The 23,371-nt window shown below is 33.6% G+C and overlaps 1 protein-coding gene across 1 annotated transcript; it reads right to left on the bottom strand.

Annotated features, from left to right (window-relative positions):
- Positions 1-8,581: 8,581 nt before the first annotated feature.
- On the bottom strand, positions 8,582-9,841 carry LOC133329417 (septin-2-like). Its single transcript, XM_061537890.1, has one exon. It carries the CDS (start codon positions 9,839-9,841, stop codon positions 8,582-8,584), a length of 1,260 nt encoding a protein of 419 aa, XP_061393874.1.
- Between the last annotated feature and the right edge of the window lie 13,530 nt (positions 9,842-23,371).

Genomic DNA, 23,371 nt, shown 5'->3' with positions numbered 1-23,371 from the left:
TTACACTGACTTATTTTCCGAATATTACCTATATACAGTACATCCCTTCTAATTAATTGCCCATATTCCCTTCACCGTGGCTTGTGTGTTCGGCCTATTATTGGCATCGACTCGAAAAAACATAAAAAAAAATAAGTATTCGGTCCACTTCATCCCATAATTAAAATCTGATCATCACAGGATGTTATAGGCGTTGTCCTTGACCATTACTGGAACCTCATGGAAAATTTATAAGCGATGAGTTCTATATTGTCGCCCTTTAGTGTGGTAATGTGTTACTAAATAACATATGAATACGTAAGCACCTGTAAATATTTATGTGTAGCTCCCACATCCGAGTACATACGACAATATAATTGGTATCAATTTAAAGGTCAACCAATTCTTTTAGATATACTATCAATATAAGCCATAGAATTCAATTTTTTTTCACACAAAATTCAGCGTCCATTTGATCCCCTAAATTCTGACCAATATTTGTCAAAACAGGCATGCTTACTTTTTGGCCTGATCGCCTTCTCCGTGTAAAATTTCGCGATGTTCCGGCCATAATTGCGGCCTCTGGAGCTATAAGAAAAACCGACAAAAATTAAGTATTTGTTCCATTTCATCCCCTAAATATTAACCGATATTTAGCAAAAGCAATAGGGGTCTTCATTGGACATTGAAAAATTATTATTATTATTTTTTAATTCACTCCTTTTAAAGTGTCCTTACATTCATCCTTTTAAAAAGACCCTGAACTATTTTTATAATAAAAACTGTGGCAACTCTGTTCCATATACCTTTCAACATTTTAGAGGCATTTAGACTTTGAAAAATATCACCAACACCACCGCCACCACCATCATCGTAATCAGCATTATTAGTCGGTGTGTCAAATTAAAGTGCATGTATGTATGCCTATATATATATATATGTGTGTGTGTGTGCCTGTGTCTCAATGTAATTTAATGATATTTAGGTTCAATAAAATTTAATTATTTGTAAACGTTCCGCTCGCTTTTAACACACCATCTGTACCATATCTCCCTGTATGTGTGCGTTGGTGTGATACACTTGATTACTATTTCACCATAACTCTTGGTGGAACCGCCAATCTCCCTATGTGAGAGCAACAAAAAACAAACGCAGACCTCTGTTGGCAAAATTATAACCATGATGGCCTATGAGTGTGTAAATGTGTGTGTGTTCGTTTGTATTTAGAGTGTTTGATTATAACCGTATTAACCGTAATTTACCACCAGCATAGCAGCATCCGAGTGAATTGTCGTTATAGATCGCTGCACAAATAACCCCAGTGAAAGTTAACGACAACGATGACATTGTGATAGTAGTGCAATAGGCAGGCATCTTTGTCTCTAAATGCAGGGATGGAAGTGTATTGGTGTGTGTGTCTGTGTGTGCACGTCCATGAGTCCTTGTGCAATTTCAACAAAAATTACGAACTGCAATGTAATGAACTGTCTCTTTTGTTTGTGGTGGGGTGTACGGCCTTCCTGCCTGACTATTAACATTAATTTACAACGATGACGACAGCGGCAATATAATCTTGCTCCCTATAACGTTAGCTCCCTCCTCCTCCCTTCTCTCTTCCTCATTGTCTGTGTTGTTGGGGCCACTTTGTAGATCAAGATCGGATTAAGAGGCTGTAACAAGAAACTATATTAGAAATACAACAAAAACAATAAACAGAAAAGAAAATCAAATGCAATTAGCAGCCAAGAAACTCAACTCAATTAGTCTACGATGAACACCGAAAACGAGATGAAAATGAGAAGTAGAGCAAAGGCGAAACACAAAAATCGCCACCATAAAAATTGAGGTTAATAACCAGGTGCGTCATCATATTATCACCGAGAATATTTTATCGTTTGTCTACATGACACAAAAAAAACTGAGAGAGAATCTATAATTAATCCAATTGCAAGGAACCAATGAATGATGGACATTGGCAAGAGGGGGAAATAAAGTTAAGTAGTTCATCTATTGAAGCTAGAATTTGTAATGTTGATTTAACAAAACGTAAGTCAGATAATCAATAGAAAAGAAAAGGGGAAAGTTTTGGAAATTGGAATTTTGTAATTAATAAAAACGATAATTATTATTTCTACGATAATTATTATTCTCACCTTGTTTGGGTTATTGAAAAAACATTATTTTAAAAATTCTCACTCTGTATGGGTTTTTTAAAAATTCTCACCTTGTTTGGGTTCTTGAAAAAACTTTCTTTCAAAAATCCTTACCTTGTTTGGGTTCTTGAAACAATATTATTTAAAACCAGTGAGCGGAGCAGTATAGTCGGACGGGGCCAACCATACGATACCCTAAACAACTACCACGGAACTCTAACTATCTGCAGCTTTTTATTCGCACCCTGGACAATATTTCGTGATAGTTGCACCCTCTTTCCGGATTAGAGATCAAGAGCATCTCTTCCATACATATGACATATTTTCCGAATATTACTAATATTCCGTACAGTCCTTCTAATTACTTGTCTATATTCGTTTCAACGTGGGTTGTGTTGCGATATTGTCATTTTTCACACAAAGTTCAGGGTCCATTTGAACCGCTTAATATTGACCGATCTTTATGAAAACAAGCATGGTTATTCCTTGGCTCGATCCCCTTTTCCATGTAAAAATTCGCGAAGTTTTGGCCATAATTGCGGCCTTTGGAGCAATAGGGGTCTTTATTGGCCAGAACCGGACCTACATGCAAAATTTCGTGAAGATTGGTTCATAACTGTGATCTGTATTGTGTTTAAAAATTATAATGTACAGACGGACGGTCGGACGGACACGCATGTCTAGATCGACGCAGCTAGTCGAGGTAAGACGATCGGTATACTCAATGGTGGGTCTAGGACCAATATTTCGGCGTTACAAACTCTTGGGGCTGCACAGAGCTATAATACCCTGACAATATAGTTGTGTAGGGTATAAAAATATTCTTTAATAAATCCACGCCTTATATAGTCCTTGAAAAAATATTCTTTAATAAATCCACGCCTTATATAGTCCTTGAAAAAATATTCTTTAATAAATCCACGCCTTATATAGTCCTTGAAAAAATATTCTTTAATAAATCCACGCCTTATATAGTCCTTGAAAAAATATTCTTTAATAAATCCACGCCTTATATAGTCCTTGAAAAATATTCTTTAAAAAATCCACGCCTTGTATGGCCCTTGAAAAAATATTCTTTAATAAATCCACGCCTTGTATGGCCCTTGAAAAAATATTCTTTTAAAAAATCCACGCCTTGGATAGGCCTTAAAAAAATATTCTTTAATAAATCCACGCCTGATCTGGTCCTTGAAAAAATATTCTTTAATAAATCCACGCCTTATATAGTCCTTGAAAAAATATTCTTTAATAAATCTACGCCTTATATAGTCCTTGAAAAAATATTCTTTAATAAATCCACGCCTTATATAGGCCTTGAAAAAATATTCTTTAATAAATCCACGCCTTATATAGGCCTTGAAAAAATATTCTTTAATAAATCCACGCCTTATATAGGCCTTGAAAAAATATTCTTTAATAAATCTACGCCTTGAATTTAAAAATATTTTTTAATAAATCCACGCCTCAGTTGGCCCTTGAAAAATATTGTTTAATAAATCCACGCCTTATATAATCCTTGAAAAAATATTCTTTAATAAATCCACGCCTTATATAGTCCTTGAAAAAATATTCATTAATAAATCTACGTATCTTCTAGGCCCTGAAAAAATATTCTTTAATAAATCTACGTCTCCTCTAGGCCTTAAAAAAATATTCTTTAATAAATCCACGCCTTATATAATCCTTGAAAAAAATATTCTTTAATAAATCCACGCCTTATATAGTCCTTGAAAAAATATTCTTTAATAAATCCACGCCTTATATAGTCCTTGAAAAAATATTCTTTAATAAATCCACGCCTTTTATAGTCCTTGAACAAATATTCTTTAATAAATCCACGCCTTACATATTGTCCTTGAAAAAATATTGCTTAATAAATCTACGCCTTATATAGTCCTTAAAAAAATATTCTTTAATAAATCCACGCCTGATCTGGTCCTTGAAAAAATATTCTTTAATAAATCCACGCCTTACATATTGTCCTTGAAAAAATATTGCTTAATAAATCTACGCCTTATATAGTCCTTGAAAAAATATTCTTTAAAAAATCCACGCCTTATATAGTCCTTGAAAAAATATTCTTTAAAAAATCCACGCCTTAGATAGGCCTTGAAAAAATATTCTTTAAAAAATCCACGCCTTAGATAGGCCTTGAAAAAATATTCTTTAAAAAATCCACGCCTTATTTAGGTCCTTAAAAATTCTTTAAAAATATATATAGTCCTTTAAAAATATATTAAAAATATAAACCATGTCTTCAAAAAAATATTCTAAAAATTACTAATTATTTCATAAAATCCATTTTGAAAATGCTCTCAACCAGAATTCCTTTGATATCCATCCTTGTTTGCTTCCATTGGCAAATTTCATGATGTTAACATTCTTCTTTGGCAAAAATTATATTAAATATTAAATGCATGATTGAATGTGAATGTTAACAAATGTATGTAATATATTATTAAAATTTCTAGTAATTTTTATTAATCATCGAAGTGTAAATATATGCCATAAAGTAATTCGAAACCGGCAGCATTTGCGATAAAGCACAAAGACAATAGAATCAAGAATGTTCGCTCCATCTTTCATCTTGGTTAACCACAAAAGAATGGAATCATCTTTTGGGGCCACATTAGCAATATGTGTATATTTTGTTAAGTTATTTCTATAAATAATTAAACATAGAATACATTCTCATGGCTCATAACCTCAATTTGAGCCTTTGATGAAACAGCCGGAAGTTAATGGCACACAACAACAATTTTTAGTTATTGAAAATATTCATTCAAGCGGAAACTAAGTTTTTAATATAGAAATTGTTGGAAGTGTTTCGTTTTTTAACGGAAAGGTGTGTCTAGATAAACTGCATTTAAATTTTGAAAATGATAGATAACAAATTTTGTACAAACAAAAAACCGGCTACATCCGGAAACGGAAGGGCAACAGCAAAACAATGGAGTTGAGAAGAGCTCAGTGAAAAATAGAATAACAAATTTATATCTTTTTTAAAATTCAATAAAGATTTTTGTTTGCGCTTTGTTACTTGAAACGAAAATTTCTAAAAACATCGACGATTTAAGAATTTTTTAATATTTTTGCTAAAATTGGCCATTAAAAAAATTAGAACATTTACGCCACAGTTGGTGTTTTAAATATATAAATAATATTTTTTTACAAAAATATCATATAGTAATTTTTTTATTTGAGTGTATATTTTTTGGATGCATTCATCAATTAGAGAACATTATTTCACTTTACACATTCATATATGTATGTGTGTTGTTATGTATATTAACACATATTTCTCAACAATGTATCTGTTGGGTATTCAAAACATTTGCTTATTCTTTTTATATTGCCATCTATCAAAATTTTCATACTGAAATATCCAAACAAACAACCCAGGTCAGTTGAACAGAATAAGCTGTCATCATGCGAAGAACCTAACCTACAAACCTCCAGGAAAGAGTAAAAGATAGAAAGAGACATATCCAGATATTTAAAAATTTATGAATTGCAAAGTAAAAACCCTCGTTTTTGCAATTATTTTCCATTGTTGTCAGTCCATCCTGGATATGGGGCGTGGCGAGGTAAGCCCTCTATTTCAACGACCGAATATCATTCCTCAAAGGGAATGAGACCATAATCAAGAAATTAAGATATTTCTTGATTATGGTCTCATGTCAATGTAGTATTGAAATTTCATTGATTAATAGTACCCCTTCATACACTTCAACAACCACGCCCCTGATCGCTTATGCCAGCTGCCTATTTCCATTTGCTTTTGTTGGAGAAAAACAGATTTTTTCTCAATATGGCAAAATTGAATGCTTTCGAACTAAATATCGAATATTTGTTGGCTATTTAGGCTATTGATTGTTAAGAATTCTTCTTCTTATTGGAAGTCATCAATTGGACAATGTGACAGACACAACAAGTGCCATTGTCGAGGCACAAAAGGAATGAATAATAAAAAAGCAAAGGAATCAAATCAGTCGTAATTATTCAAAAATTTGTCATTTCAAAAAATAAAAAAGAGATTTATGTAGAGCTCTTTGAGTACGAAGGAAAAGGATTTTGGAAGAAAAGTAATAATATAAATATAATGCTTTTTTGAGGGTTATCAGAACCATAGAGAAAAAATGTTTTCAGAGACTCTACACGGTGTGGATTTAAAAACATATATTTTCAAGGACTCTACAGCGTGTGGATTTACAAATAACACTTTCAAGACCTATATAAATCGTGGATTTTTTACAGAATATTTTGTTCAAGGATCGAAGATTTTTGAATAATACTTTTTCAAGGCCCATCCAAGGCGTGGATTTTTTAAATAATATCTTCTTTTAAGACCTATACAAGGCGTGGATTTTTTTAAGAATATTTTTTCAAGGCATATCCAAGGCGTGGATTATTTAAGGAATATTTTTTTCAAGGCCAATCCCAGGCGTGGATTATTTAAAGAATATTTTTCAAGGCCTATCCAAGCCGTGGATTATTTAAAAAATATTGTTTTTCAAGGTCTAACCAAGGCGTGGATTATTTAAAGAATGTTTTTTTAAAGATCGTTCCAAGGCATGGATTATTTAAAGAATGTTTTTTTAAAGATCCTTCCAAGGCATGGATTATTTAAAGAATGTTTTTTAAGGCTTATCAGAGGCATAGGTTCTTTATAGAATATTTTCCAGAGGCATGGATTTGTATACCCTACACAACTATGTTGTCAGGGTATTATAGCTTTGTTCAGCCCCAAAAGTTTGTAACGCCGAGAAATATTGGTCCTAGACCCACCTATAAGTATATCTCGACTAGCTGAGTCGATCTAGACATGTGTGTCCGTCTGTCCATTATAATTTGTAAACATGATACAGGCCACAGTTATGGACCAGTTATGGGCTCTGGCCAATGAAGAGCCCTATTGTTTTTGGTAAAGATCGGTTAATATTTAGGGGATGAAATGGACCAAATACATAATTTTTGTCGGTTTTCTGGTCGCTCTAGAGGCTGCAATTATGGCCCAAATATCTCGACATTTTACATGGAGAAGGGGATTGGTCCAAAGCATAAGCGATAAGGATTGGTCAATATTTAGCGCGCCAAATGGACCCTGACTTCTGTGGGAAAAAATTACAAAATTTGTACTCTATAACATATATATTTACCCCTAAAGAACCCGAGAAGTTGATAACATATCCAAGAGGAGTGATAGACCTTTAATTTAATACCAATTATAGGGATGAAGTGGACCGAAAACTTATTTTTCTTTTTTTTTCGAGTCGATCTATAGGCCACAAACCGAACATCCGAAAATCACAACCACACCCACGGTGAAGAGAAACTGGATATAATTTTCGGGCTTTATGTCAATATTAATTTTGGAAAATAAGTCAGTGTGAGAAAGAGGTTCTGTTGATCTCTAATCCGTGAAAAGGGTGCAAATAACAACAAAAATTTCCTAGGCTCGAAATAAACAGCCGTGGTAGTTGTCAGGGTATCGTATGGTCGGCCCCGTCCGACTGTACTGCTCCGCTCACTGGTTTAAAGAATATTTTTCAAGGCTTATCCAAGGCGTGGATTATTTAAAGAATATTTTTTTTTCAATGCCTATCCATGGCGTGGATTATTTAAAGAATAATTTTTTCAAGGCCTATCCAAGGTGTGGATTATTTAAAGAATATTTTCCAGAGGCATGGATTTTTTTATAGAATATTTTTAATAGGAATGGATTTTTAAATAATGGATTTTTTTCAAGAATAATTTTTCATAGCCTGTTTAAGGCGTGGATAATTAACAGAATATTTTTTTCAAGGTAAATGGCGTGGATTTTAAACCGTTTTTTATAAGAAGAAATTAAGACCTAATGAAGTCGTGGATTTTTCAAAGAATAACTTAAGACAAGGATTTTTAAGGATGTTTTCAAGGGCTATCTATCTTTACAAGGCTTATCACAGGACTGGATTTTTTAAAGTATATTTTTCAAGGCTTATCAGACGCATGGCTCTTTTCGAGAACATTTTTTCAGAGGGTATCTATGGCGTGGATTTTATAAAGATAATTTTTCAGAGACATAGATTTTTAAAAAATCATTTTTTCAAGGCTTATCATTTGTTTTTGCAAGAATATTTTTTTCATCGTCTGTCTAAAGCATGGATATTTTCCAGAATTGTTTTCAAGGTCCTTATCAAATCGTGAGGACATTATCTTTTTGTGTACGGAATACATATTGAAAGATTATTATACCTATAGAACTGATGGGTTGTTACAGCCTTTTTTTAGATGTTTGTATAGTAAAACTATTTTATTTCCTTAAAAGATTTTAAAAAAATTTATTTTAAAATTAAATTTCTAAAATTAAAAATCAAAATGTTTTAAACATATTTGAATTGCTAGCAGTAATTTATTAATATCAATATTTTTTCTACAATAAATGACATTGTCGCCCTTGAGAATCATTACTTCTTTCCCCTTTTCCCCAAAGTCATTGTGTGATTACTCGATGTGTAATGATTCTTGTGCGTGGTAAATTCAATATATTCCTCCTCCAGTTTTTGACGAGTCTCTTCCAACTTCCGCTTCTCTTCGGCATGTTCCTTTTTCAACTTATCAAAGCGGGCATGCAATTCTCGTTCATTTTCCTTCAATTCCGCCTCTTTAGCTTTCACCCGCTGAACAAACATTTGGCGGACTTCTTCCTCTTTGGCTTGCAGTTCGTTGAGATGTGTCGACCTTTTCACTTCGAAAATTTCTTGGAATGACACTGGCTTATTGTCATTATCCAAATCGCAAAATCCCATTTCGAGGAGTCGCGTCTGACGAAACAGGGCGTAGTGTTTGTTGTGCGTCTGCTCACGCATATCTTCCATATTGGTGCGTATTAACATTTCTCTTAGCTTGACAAAATCGCAATGGACCTCATTTTCCACTTGCACTGTACCCCAGGGATATTGGCGGGCACGAACTTGTTTGTTACCAATTTTCACAAATTCCCGACTACCCACCACGGCGAAGGGTATGTGGTCATTCATGGTGGAATTTGTATCAGCCACTGTTTCATCATCGGTGGGGAAACGATAAATGTTGACACCATTTTTACTGAGCTCTTCCAGAATTTTCGATTTAAATCTATTCAATTCGGCTTTTGACACGGTGTCAGCTTTGGCAATAATCGGAATGATATTCACCTTACTATCCAATTGTTTCATACACAACAAATCCAACGACTTCAGGCCATGACCAGTGGGACAAAGGAAGTAGAGGCAGGCATGTATACGACTATCATGAAAATCGACCAATGACCTATTGATTTTCAATTCTTCTTGAAGGTACGATTCAAACTGTACATCGATGTAGTCCACAATGGCCTTAAAAGAATTCTCCTTATTGATTTGATCACCAAATCCCACCGTGTCACATATGGTCAGCTTCAATTGGACATTACTTTCTTGCAGTTCATAGGTGTTGGCCTTCAGTTTTACATTGGGTAGGGTGTGAGGACTGGCCACAGATTCGAAGCTAGTATTGAACAGAGAATCCATTAGTGTTGACTTACCCAAACCCGTCTCTCCGATGCACATTACATTGAACGCAAAGCCATGTTGTACACTTTTGTTGACCAACTGATCGGGTAGGGTATCGAAGCCAACATGACCGGTTTGCTTCAGCACACGGGTCACCAATTCCTTCCTGGGTGGTACGGATACTTCAATTGTCATCTTTTCGGGATTTAATATTTTCTTCAGAGAGATGACGATCTTTTAGTTGCAAGTGTAATGTTACGAATGATGTTTGCTGTCGAAGTTCTGCCACTATTTATTTGCCCTGATAGCTACCTGTGTTAGAAGGCAGGTAGCCATATGGCTAATCTAATTGTCCTTGGTAGTATGGCGATTTTCCAGAATTGCTTTAATTCCTCTTACTAAGATCATAAAATCAGGTAGGAGGACTAATTTTTAGTATAAACGTTTAATACTTAGTAATCATATAGGACGGTTTACGATCCGTGATCTCTCTCACCTCTGCCTCTGTTTATTGGCCAAGCAGCTGCAAATCCAAGTAGAGGAAAATTACTTCGTTGAAAATTTTCGGATCTGAAAATTTTCTTTACAACATTACCTACCTACCCCTTTAATATTACGTATGGCATGCAGAATTTTAAAGAAATTTTTCTCAAGGACCTTATCAAGACGTGGATTTTTAAAGAATATTTTTTCAAAGGACTCACACAAGGCGTGGATTTTTAAAGAATATTTTTTCAAAGGACTCACACCAGGCGTGGATTTTTTAAAGAATATTTTTTCAAAGGACTCACACAAGGCGTGGATTTTTTAAAGGATATTTTTTCAAAGGACTTACACAAGGCGTGGATTTTTAAAGGATATTTTTTCAAAGGACTCACACAAGGCGTGGATTTTTTAAGAATATTTTTCAAGACCTATATAAGGCGTGGATTTTTAAAGAATATTTTTTTCAAAGGACTCATACAAGGCGTGGATTTTTAAATAATAGTTTTTCAAAGGACTCATACAAGGCGTGGATTTTTAAATAATAGTTTTTCAAAGGACTCATACAAGGCGTGGATTTTTAAATAATAGTTTTTCAAAGGACTCATACAAGGCGTGGATTTTTAAATAATAGTTTTTCAAAGGACTCACAAAGGCGTCGATATTTGATTTTTAAAGAATATTTTTTTGGGTACCCGAATAAGGAGTGGACTTTTAAGGATGTTTTTCAAGACCTATATAAGTCGTGGATTTTTTAAAGAATATTTTTCAAGGATATTTTACGAAGCTTGGAGTTTTAAAGGATATTTTTGAAGAACCTATACAAGGCTTGGATTTTTTAAGGATATTTTTCAATGGACTATTTTAAGGATATTTTTCAAGGAACTATGCAAAGAAGTTTTTAAGGATATATTTCCGCAAGACGCGGAATTTGTTAAGGATATTTTATTTCTCTATCGTGATCTTATAAGGTTTACAAGCAGGCAGTAATATTTTAAGGTCCAGCTACCATTATAAAACATATTTTATAGGTGGTGGGCCTATAAATATTTTATGGATATGTGGAATGGGAATTATTTCTTTCCTGAGGGGAAATTAAATCTACCTTTCGATTTATTTAGCCTCTCGTTTTACATTTATTTTTTATTTAAGTCCAATCTAATTGTATATTTTTTTTTAAACACCAATTCATATCTCCCATATGGCTATCGAAAATTACTATAATCATCATCTCGACTAGTCAAACACCACATCCACACATTAAAATCACTTTTATGTCGAACTGTTTGCCCTCTGTTTATGATTCTCACATGATTTTAGGTATTATTTCAAACATTTCATTACTAATTTTAACATCGTTATTGTATGACGACGACAATGAGAACGACTTCGTTGATGCCGACAATGATGATGATATGATTCGAATCCAAGTCGTTACGGTCATTATGCCGACTAATTTACAGGCCATTGTTTGGGGGTACGACGACGACAAACAAACCCCTTAAATTACCAACTTTTTAATCAACAGCTTTATTGCGAAAGACCACACAATGTTTGTAGCACAGCCACCCCTCCCCCAGATCAGATTTTTGCAATGAAGACTTTTGGCAAATAAGATGCGGAGAAGAGAAAGGAAAAAATCCCAACAAACGTAATAGAAAAATCAAGACTCAAACAAGCATGACCATATGTTCGTACGGACTGGCCGTCTGTCTGTCTGTTCACCACTTTGAGAAGGAGGAAAAAAATAAAAGTTAGAATGAAAAAGAATTTCTCCCTAATGATGATGATGGGATTTTCGGTAAGGAAAGCGTATGTTATTGTTGTTATTCTTCGTCTTCGTCTTTGGTTCGCACCACCAAACCAAACTATAGAGCAGTATCCCAGAAAAAAAGTATCCAAGAAAGCATCCAAAGAATACGACAATTGTAACATGATATTTTACTTTTATACGAATGTTTTCAATAGCTTAGGGAGTTTTCTTTTTCACACACACACACACACACTTCTTGCATGATGTTTCTTTTTTTGTGTTTTCTCTCTTGGTATGTTGTATCCCCCTTCCCCATCTTTAGCCTTGCCCTTGCTGGAACATTAAAAAGGATGCTTGCCGGCAATTCAATTTGTAACGAATTCAATTCAACGACAACAACAACAACATTTCGACAAACTTCTTCATTTTATGTGTGAGATTTGATGTTGCTGTTGTTGTTCTTGTTTTTGTTGTATTCTTTTTCCTATCTCATTTCTATTTCATTTTATTAGTAAGTTAACACCCACAAAATGATGTACATAAATAGAGTATGTCTGCCAAATTTGTTGTTTTTGTTTTGGGGAAGCGATTTGCACAGTGGAAAAAAGTGAAAAAATCAACTCTTTGTTGAGTTCTTGAAAAAATATTCCTCAAAAAAAATTAATAAATAAAAAAATGAAATAAAAAATAATAATAATGCACGTTCTGTGTAGGCCTTATTTCGGTCCCTGAAAAATCCTTATAAAAGATATCGCACTTTGCTTTGATCTCCAAAAAATGTCTTTCAGAAATCGATGCCTTTTTAAGCTCTTGAAAAACTATTATTTAAAAAAACAGTCTTATTTATATCCTTGAAATATTATTCTTTATAAAATCCACTCATTTTTTATGTACTTGAACAATTAGTCTATAAAAAATCCGCCCATTTTTATGTCCTTGGAAAATTATTGTTTAAAAAATCCACGATTGTTCTGAGGTCCTTGGAAAATTATTGTTTAAAAAAATCCACGATTGTTCTGAGGTCCTTGGAAAATTATTGTTTAAAAAATCCACGATTTTTCTGAGGTCCTTGAAAAAATATTCTTTAAAAAATCCACGCCTTGTTCTGAGGTCCTTGAAACAATATTCTTTAAAAAATCCAAACCTTGTTCTGAGGCCCTTGGAAAATTATTGTTTACAAAATCCACGCCTTGTTCTGAGGACCTTGAAAAAATATACTTTAAAAAATCCACGCCTTGTTCTGAGGTCCTTGAAAAAATATTCTTTAAAAAATCCACGCCTTGTTCTGAGGTCCTTGAAAAATTATTCTTTAAAAAAGTCACGCCTTGTGTGCTCCTTGAAAAATTATTCAATAAACCATTATACATAACTACCTCGGAACTCTAACTTTCTGCGGATTTTTATTCCGAGCCTGGGCAATATTTCGTGACCGACTTGAGGTCAACAAATATTACTAATATTCAGTACAGCCCTTCTAATTGCATTTCCATATTCCCTTCACTGTGGGTTATAGGTCGACTCGAAAAAATTCAAAAGAAGTAAGTTTTCGACCCACTTCATCCCAAAATTATTATCTGACCATCTAAATATTACAGTGTAACTCCCATATCCTACTACATACGACAATATAATTGGTATCAATGTGGTAAAGGTAAAATACTCACCTTGGAAATATTTTAACTTCCACATCCTCTTCTTTCACGAGTGAATATATACGCCGTAGAATACAAATTTTGTAATTTTTCACACAAAAGTCAGGATCCAGTTTACCCGCTAAAGATTGACCGATCTTTATCAAAACAGGCAGGCTTATTCTTTGTCCCGTTCCCCTTCTCCATGTACAAATTCGCGATGTTTGGGCCATAATTGCTGCCTCTGGAGCGACCAGCAAAACCGACAAAAATTAAGTATTTGTTCCATTACATCCCCTAAATATTAACCGATCTTTACCAAAAACAATAGGGGTCTTCATTGGCCAGAACCCATCCTACATGAAAAATTTCGTGAAGATTGGTCCATAACTGTGGCTTGTATCGTGTTTTCAAATTATAATGGACAGGCTAGTTTAAATCGATTCAGCTAGTCGAGATATGACGATCGGTATACTTAACATTGGGTCTAGGAACAATATTTCACGTCATTAAAAACTCTTGGGGTGCAGCCTGACAACATGAAAAATATTCTTTAAAAAATCCACGGCTTTTTCAGCCCTTTGAAAATTTTTTTTCTTAAAAACCCACGATATTTTTAGATCCTTAAACAAGTATTCTTTAAAAAAAATCCATGAAAAAGTATTTTTTAAATAACCAAACCTTGTTTAGGTCCTTAAACATTTTTTTATTTAAAAAATCGCCCTTTTTTAGATTATTGGAAAAAAGGTCTTTAAAAACTCCAAAACTTTTCTAGGTCCTTAAAAAATTGTTCTTTAAAAACTTCACAACTTTTCTAGGTCATTGAATAATTGTCCGTTAAAAAATGCACGGCTTGTGTAGGTACTTTAAAAATATTTTTTTAAAAATCCACGCATAGTGAAGGTCCTTGAAAACTATTCTTTAAGAAATTCACGCCTTGTTTTGCTCCTTGTAAAAATATTCTTAAAAAATCGACACCTTCTATAATTCTTTGAAAAATATTTTTTAAAATCCACTCCTTTGTATTTTTTGAAAAAATATTCTTTAAAAATTCACGCCTTAGAAGTACTTCTTGAAAAAATATTCTTTAAAAATCTAGGCCTTGTTTTGGTCCCTGAAAAAATATTCCAAGCCTTGTAATGGTCTTAAAAAATATTTTTTTTTAACAACTCCACGCCTTTGTGTGATTTCTAGAACAATTGTCTCCGGTTCTTTTAAAACGAGGGTCCCTATAAATATCTTTTTAAAAAATCCACGCCTTTCAGATTCTTTACCGTTCCTCTTCCAATTTATTCTGTCTATCTGCCTTATAACGGTATAATTTAAACGCATTTCGTTTTAATTTTATATTCGATTCCAGTTATTCATTCTCTACAACACTCCACCACCACTTCGATATCGTTCGGCCTCCCTTGGTACCACCGCCGCCCCTTTGGTGTTTTCATACTTGCTTTACTACTCAACTTTGGCTTTTAATTAAGTGTAAATGATACACAACCATAAATATACCAAGAGGAATTGCTGTTACAAAACGAAGGAGAAGATGGGTGAAAGAACGAAAGAAAAAAGCGAAACTAAAAACAGTGTTAAAAATTCCACCTACCCCGCCAGCCTTCAGCACCCACTTCAATGGTGATGTGGCATCCTTGTGATTACATGGCTGGGGAAACATATGGCTAAGGAATTGCTTTGGTAATGAACAATGCCAACATTTCATTACACAAATTGTCTTTGGAAAGTTCTCATTTTTTGCTCTTTTTTTAAAAATGAACTAAAATTATAAATCTTGGGAATGAATGGGTTAGGAGGGTAGGGGATATGGTAGGTGTATATAAGGTTTGCAGTTTTTAGTAAATGGAATTAAAATTAATGCAATTGAATTAAATAACGCGAAATAGGAAATGTTATCCCCCTATACACTGCATGATTTTGTATTTGATCTTCGGAGCAGTGTTTTTTTTCAGCAAAGCCAAGGTCGAGGTCGTTGTGCGTGCTTCTAGCCAGAGACGAAATGAACAGTTTTGCTAGGTAAATATAATATATACCTTTCGACTCAAGATTGGGGCTCAAACTCTGATCTCGACTCCGAAGCTTTGGACCTCCGAAATCTACTCCGAAGCTTACGGTCTGCATATAGTAGATAAGGTCAAAATGATGGATGTCATATATACTTAGAATTTACTTCTAATGCTCACAATTTAAACTCCTTCCAAGAAAAATCCCCACGGCAACTGAAATTCAAAAGTTACTTCATGTTTCAACTTCCCAACCCTTCTACGAAAAATGAGAGGCAAAAGAAGAAACCAACTATATACGAACTACTTACAAATGTCATAAGGAAAACCATCAAAATATTTTTCCTGCATTTAGCCAAAAATGTAGATATGATGACCTTATATATTTCCCTCAACCCTCACACACCCATATACCCTCCCGCTCCGCCACACATTGACATTTAATAAAAATTCTTCTTCTTCTACATCTTCATCGTCTTCTTGCCAACTACAATGTCATATATGTAGCCGGATTGTATGCGTTATTTTCTTAATATGCCTTTAGCGCTATTTGACTCTTCCATCCAGTTTGGTTTCCATCCTCTCCTTTAAGCCTTTTAAAAAAGGAAATGATGATTTTGGAAAATTTTCCGGTATTATTTCAAATTAAGGATACCCGAACATGGTCGAAAGAATGTGCATACATATGTATGTGTGCGTTCACTATGTGTGTGTGTATGTGAGTCTACAGGATTTATTCCAGCAAGTAAACTCGACATGCCGGATTTATCTAAGACACATGCACATTGCATTGCATTTTTAGTTAAATGGTATGCAGATTTGGGTATTAGGGTAGAGAGATAATATAATAAAACACACGTCTTGTGTGGGTACCCCCAAAAAATTCTTCAAAAAATCCACACCTTGTGGGTCTCTCATAAAAAGTCCTAAAAAATCCACGCCTTCCATGGATGCTTAAAAAGATATTCTTTAAAAATCAACTCTTTCTTTTGGTGCTTGAAAAGACATTCTTTAAAAATCCACGCCTTCTTTTGGTGCTTGAAATGATATATCCACGCCTCTGAGAGGAGGCCTTGAAAAAATATTCTTTAAAAATCCTCGCCTTCTTTTGGTGCTTGAAATGTTATATCCACGCCTCTGAGAGGAGGCCTTGAAAAAATATTCTTTAAAAATCCTCGCCTTCTTTTGGTGCTTGAAATGATATATCCACGCTTCTGAGAGGAGGCCTTGAAAAAATATTCTTTAAAAATCCACGCCTTCTTTTGGTGCTTGAAATGATATATCCACGCCTCTGAGAGGAGGCCTTGAAAAAATATTCTTTAAAAATCCACGCCTTCTTTTGGTGCTTAAAAAGATATATCCACGCCTCTGAGAGGAGGCCTTGAAAAAATATTCTTTAAAAATCAACGCCTTCTTTTGGTGCTTGAAAAGATATATCCACGCCTCTGGGAGGAGGCCTTGAAAAAATATTCTTTAAAAATCCACGCCTTCTTTTAGTGCTTGAAAAGATATTTCCACGCCTCTGAGAGGAGGACTTGAAAAAATATATACCTTTCGACTCAAGATTGGGGCTCAAACTCTGCTATACTAATTGCCTCTAGAACGACTAGAAAATCTGACAAAATTAAAGTTTTCTGTTCATTGCACCCCCTGAATGAACTCTCAACTTCACCGAAAACTATAGGCGTCGTCCTTGACCATAATCGGAACTTCATGTACAATTTAAAAGCGATCAGCGCGACATTTCCGTCCTCTAATGGAGTAATAGTAATACTAGGCACATTGTCACCTTTACCTAATTACGGATAACTCCTACATCAGAGTACATACAGCCATATAATTGGTATTAATTTGAAGGTCAACAACTCCTCTTGGATAAACTATCAACTTCTCGGGTATATGTCCTTCAGGAGCAAGTATATATGCCCCCAGAATAAAAATTTTCTAATTTTTCACACAAAAGTCAGGGCCCATTTTACCCGCTAAATATTGACCAATCTTTGTCAAAACAGGCATGCTTATTCTTTGGCCCGATCCCCTTCTCCATGCAAAATTTCACGATGTTCGGACCATAACTGCGGCCTCTGGAGCGACCAGAAAATCCGAAAAAAATAGTATTTGGTACATTTCATCCCCAAAATATTAATCGATCTTTTCCAAAAACAATAGGGGTCTTCATTGGCCAGAACCCATCCTACATGCAAAATTTCGTGAAGATTGGTCCATAACTGTGGCCTGTATCGTGTTTACAAATTATAATGGACAGACGGACAGACGGACGGACACACATGTCTAGATCGATTCAGCTAATCGAGATATGACGATCGGTATACTTAAAGGTGGGTCTAGGACCAATATTTCGCGGAGTTACAAACTTTTGGGGCTGCACAAAGCTATAATACCCTGACAACATAGTTGTGTAGGGTATAAAAATCCATTTCTCTAGTTGGGTATATATTTTATTGTATGTGTACCTACCCTAATATACCTTAGCTATGTTTGTAAGTAAGTTGACAATTCGATTTGAAACTCTGAAAAAATTTTGTTTATTTGTATAACGACGCATTGCCTTGCAGTTGGCAGTGTTAGTTTTCTTATTTTCCATCTCTCTCTGCAATGGAAAACGAACTGTTCAAGAGGAGCAGGGCATGGAACATAAAAATTAATACAATCTAACAAATAATAAAGCTGCAAGCCAAGAAGTTAGAAAAACTTACAGATATTGCTTGTGGTGACTTCTATATGCAAGCATTGCCATATAATCCAGGGTGATTCTGAGTGTGTGTGTGTGCGTACGCCTAGTTCTCTGTTATATGGGTGTTTGTGTGTCAGTTGTATGTTTCAACATTTAAATAGGGACACAAATTCTATAGTTGATAAAAATACGAAGAGTATGAGGATAGAAGATTTTTTTGGTAATGAACTATGAAACAGATATTAAATTGAGAATGTCTACATTTTTCACACCATAATTGTACGACAATTAAAAGGCGATAAGTGGAAATTTAGTTAAATTTTTAAAGAGGGAAATATTGTCTAGATTTTTGTAAATGATTTTTATATATGAATGTTGAATCTACATAGTTCACATTTTTTACAATAAAATTAAGTTATCCTTGTTTCAATGTACTCCATCTCGTAATATGTATACATATTACGAGCTGCATTCAGTTTTCTCTTCCATCTATCTTTAAATTTTATCCCGAGAATTCCCCTTTGGTTATTTTTAAAAATCATCACATTTTGATCTATTTTTTAAATAATTTTTTCCTGAAATGCAATTAAAATGTCGTAATTAAATTGTTATAGATTTTTACATATCAATTCCCAAAATACCATAAATAATTCAATTAAAAATTCATTTTTATTTCAGGAAATGCAGCAATATTTCGTAATATGAAGGTAAGTGAAAAAAAAATATTATGATATGAAAGATATGGTTATGTTAGTGTGTGTTTTTTTTTAATTTGAAGAAATTACAATATTTTGCTCCCCGCAATTAGGATAATTTTATGGACGCTCTATACAATATATGTATTCTATAGACTCTCAAAAGGTTTCTAATATTAATTATTATTTTCTTTATACCTATAGGAGGTCTTCCTTAGGTCTATGAATGGCCTTTTGCCTAAACAATAGCCTCTATAGTGGACGAAAGTTGTTCCGTAACTCTTTAATAAATATGGTTCGATATTCCATATTCGGTTTGAAAGAAATAAATTGGTGCATGTATATTTTCTCTATACAAATTCTTTTGTTCAATTTTTACAAATAGAAAATTGTATGGGAATTCTCATAAAATTACCAATACTATTTATACCCTTCACCACACTGCGGTACAGGGTATTATATCTTTCTGCATATGTTTGTAACAGGCAAAATGAAACGAGATAGACACATGGTTCTTTTTGAGAATAGGCATAGAATCACTTTCTAAGTCGATTTATGCATATCCGTCCGTATGTCTGTCTGTCCATATTAAATTGTAAACAAAGTACAGGTCGCATTTATGCTTCAAATATGTTGAAATTTGGCGCAGCTAATTTATTTGGCACAAGGACGAACCCTATTGAAATTGGGAAAAATCGGTACAGATTAAGATATAGCTCCCATATATATTTTCGTCCGCTTTAAGGTAAATGGTGCACCAAAGTACCTACATATCTTTCGATTTGCACGAAATTTGGTATAGCGTACTGAATTGAGTCTAAAATGATGTGGGGTGTAAGGTTCATGAAAATCGGTTCAGATTTAGATATAGCTCCCATATAAATTTTCGTCTGATTTAATGTAAATGGTGCACTAAAGCCCCTATATATCAAATTCTGACTTCTCAATGCTTATCAAATATCCTTAGAAATCTCTGCGATTTCTGGTCCTGCAAAAATATACTTTAAAATAAAAATTTTCTTGTTTAGTCCTTGAAAATTTTCCGCTGAAAAATCAACGCTTTTAGATCTAGGTTTCTGATATTATAAAATCCTTGCGATTTTCTGAAAAATTTCCTTAAAAATCCACGCCTTATGGTCAATTATTAACGCCAAATGGTCATTAAGTGATTGTAAAAATTTCTTTAAAAAATCTACGCCTTCTCCTCATTACAAAAATATCCTTCTAAAAAATTGACGCTTTCTGATAATTTTGTCATTGCAAAAATGTCCTTGAAAAAATCTACGCTTTCAGGTCATTTGGTCCATACAAAAATTTGCTTATAAAAATCTACGCCTTCTCCTCGTTAAGTCCTTGCAAAAATGTAATTCTAAAAAATGTACGCTTTCTGGTCATTTAGTCCAAGCAAAAATTTTCTTAAACAAATATACAACTTCTCCTCATAAAGTCCTTGCAAAAATGTCCTTATAAAAATCTACGCTTTCTGATAATTTAGTCCATACAAAAATTTGCTACGATTTCTGATAATTTTGTCCATGTCTTATAAAAATCTACGTTTTGTGGTAATTGAGTCCTTACAAAAATGTCCTTATAAACATTAACGCTTTCTGGTTGCTCAGACCTTGCAAACATGTAGTTTCTGGTCTATTAGTTCTTTGCAAAAATTTCCTTATAAAAATCTATGATTTGTGGCCTCTAAGTCCTTACAAAAATAAGATTATAAAAATCTACACATTCTGGTCATTCAGACCTTGCCAGAATGTCCTGATAAAAATATACGATTTCTGATCATGAAGCTCTTACAAAATTATACTTAAAAAAATTACGCTTTATAATATTTTGTTGGCCTTAAAGGTCAAAAATGTCCTCATTTAATCCTTCAGCCTCTGGTAAAAAATATTATTTAAAAAATCCACGCCTCTACTAAAAATATTTTTTAAAAGTTTTTTACAAAATATCCTTATAGAAATCTACACATTCTGGGCATTTAGATCCTTAAAATTATATTTAAAGATAAATCATCAACTTGATAATCTGTTAGTCGATATTTACAAAATTTTGTTTAAAATCAAAAAACATTCCTCATAAAAATCTCCAGTTTCTGATTTTTTTTTGTCCTTAAAGTTGCTTAAAAAAATATTCTACGTTTTTGATCCTTGTAGGATATGGAAAAATATTCTCAAAAATCCACTTTGGAAGCCTTTCAGAAAGAAGGCTTGAAAAAATATGCTTTAAATAATATAGTCTCTTTGTTTAAATTCAAGTCTCGTATATCCTGAAAATTAAATTTAATTTGGTCCTTGGAACATATATAATTCCTTATGTTGACAAATAAAAAAATTTAAATTTGATCTTTGTGAAAAAATTCTTTAAAAATTCGGGACTTGATTTGGTTCTAAAAAAAGCTTTAAAAATCGGGAGAAAAGTGAATAAAAATTTGCTAAAAATCTATACCTTGTGTTGGTCCTTGAAAAAATCCAATTTTATGTGTCCGTGGCGCTTTACATCACTGGAAAAGTATTATTTAAAAATTCAATCTTGAAGACTGGTAAATATTGCTAAAAATATACATCCTTTTGAAACATGAAAAACAATAAAAAAAGTCATGAATCCTTTTGGGTCCAGAAAAGGTATTCTTTCAATAAAATCGATCATGGAAGCCTATAGGACATGTGTTAATTATTTAATAGCACTCTTGAATCTTGCAACGCATTTCTCAAACATTTGTTTTTTTTCTTTGTGATATAGACAAAATGTCCCTGGAAATTTCAAGAGTTGTCCTTGAGAGAAAATAAAATCTTTTCAACTTCCACTGATCCTTAATAAATCTTAAAAAGTCTAGCTCTTACTCGCTTCTTCTGCTATTTAGCTTAAAACCCCTCTTATCATCTTCAGTAAAAATCCCCATAAGATCATTTAAATAACATAATATTTATATAAATACTCTTCATCCCGCCTATAGACACTTAGTTCTACTTCTCGCCTAGAAATATTTTTTTTTTCTGACCTCTTATAGGGTTATCTATTTTCTTTTTATTGGGCTTAAATTATATCATATTTCACTTCATATCCCTTTTTTAAAATTGCTTGCAGCTTGCATTCTGGCCTTCCGTCTGCCCATCGTCCAGTCCATTTAAAGCTCATTGCTTGGTTTATATGGTCTTCCTCTTTTTTGCTCACTATATAAAATCAAAATAAATAGTTTTAAATTATGTAGATGGTCCGGCAATTAACTGAAATTACATTTACCACACACTCGAACAAACATAGCACTTTTTTGCAACAACTCCTTCAGTGTGTTACTGATGTTTTCTTCCTCTGCTTCTCTTTCCCATATCCCCTCTCATTGCAATTGCCACAAAATTTGTTTTACATAATGTTATAACATTATGTACTTTTCACCTGCTTAATTAATTTTGATCCTGGCAAAATGTTACTACCCTCTCATAGTCCAAACTATGGATAGCAGAACGACCACTCAACTACACAAGTTCGTCTGTCTGTCTGTCTGTCTGTCTGTCTATCCGACACACTCTCATACATAAACTACATTTTGTGATATACTTTACAACTATTAGTTTGTTACTGAATGACGTAGTTGTTTTTTGCTGTTCTTCTTCTTCTTCCGAACAACCACCTTCCTCTTAAACATCGTTTTTGTTGTAAATGGTGTTGTAGTGTTGTTATTTTTGTTGTTACTGTTATTGCATGTTCCATTCGTTGTTCATATTCCGACTAATAAGCCAGCCAAGTAACCCAAAACGAAGCCAAAAAGTATGCAACACCAAACAACAACAACAGCAGCAATAAGAGAAGTGGTGCTCTGAACTGAGCCCAGAGACATGTTGTAAGACATTGGGTTTGGTCTGGTCTGGCCGCCACTGCTGCTGCTGCTGTTGGTAAATGTTCTTTTTTTTTGTTGTAGTTGTTGTTGGTCGGTAAGCACTTAATGCATTACATTTAAAATGCTTATCAACTGCATTTACTTAAATGGTTATACATATGTATATATATCAGCCAAGAGCAGCAACAACAACAAAAAGGAAAAAAATATAAAATAGGGACACAGATGCTGGTTACACCATATTCGTCTATGGCTCAAACAAAACAATTCTTAGTGGGTATTGACGACCATAGAGGTATCCTACAAATTACTCCATTGAAAAATATTCCTCCAAAAATGTACGTTTCAGTTCAGGCTTTGAAAAAATATTCATTTAAAAATCCACGCCTCTGATAGGCTTTGAAAAAATATTCATTTAAAAATCCACGCCTCTGATAGGCTTTGAGAAAATATTCATTTAAAAAAATATTCATTTAAAAATCACGCCTCTGATAGGCTTTGAAAAAATATTCATTTAAAAATCCACGCCTCTGATAGGCTTTGAAATAATATAAATCCAGGCCTCTGATAGGCTTTGAAAAAATTGTTTCATTTAAAAATCCACGCCTC

This window comes from Musca vetustissima, unplaced genomic scaffold (genome assembly GCF_032173495.1).
Source record: "Musca vetustissima isolate MV318-11 ecotype Yass unplaced genomic scaffold, APGP_CSIRO_Mvet_v1 utg13054, whole genome shotgun sequence".
Taxonomy (NCBI): Eukaryota; Metazoa; Arthropoda; class Insecta; order Diptera; family Muscidae; genus Musca; species Musca vetustissima.
The sequence above is the reverse complement of the archived record's forward strand: the minus strand, read 5'-3'. Positions and strand labels throughout refer to the sequence as shown.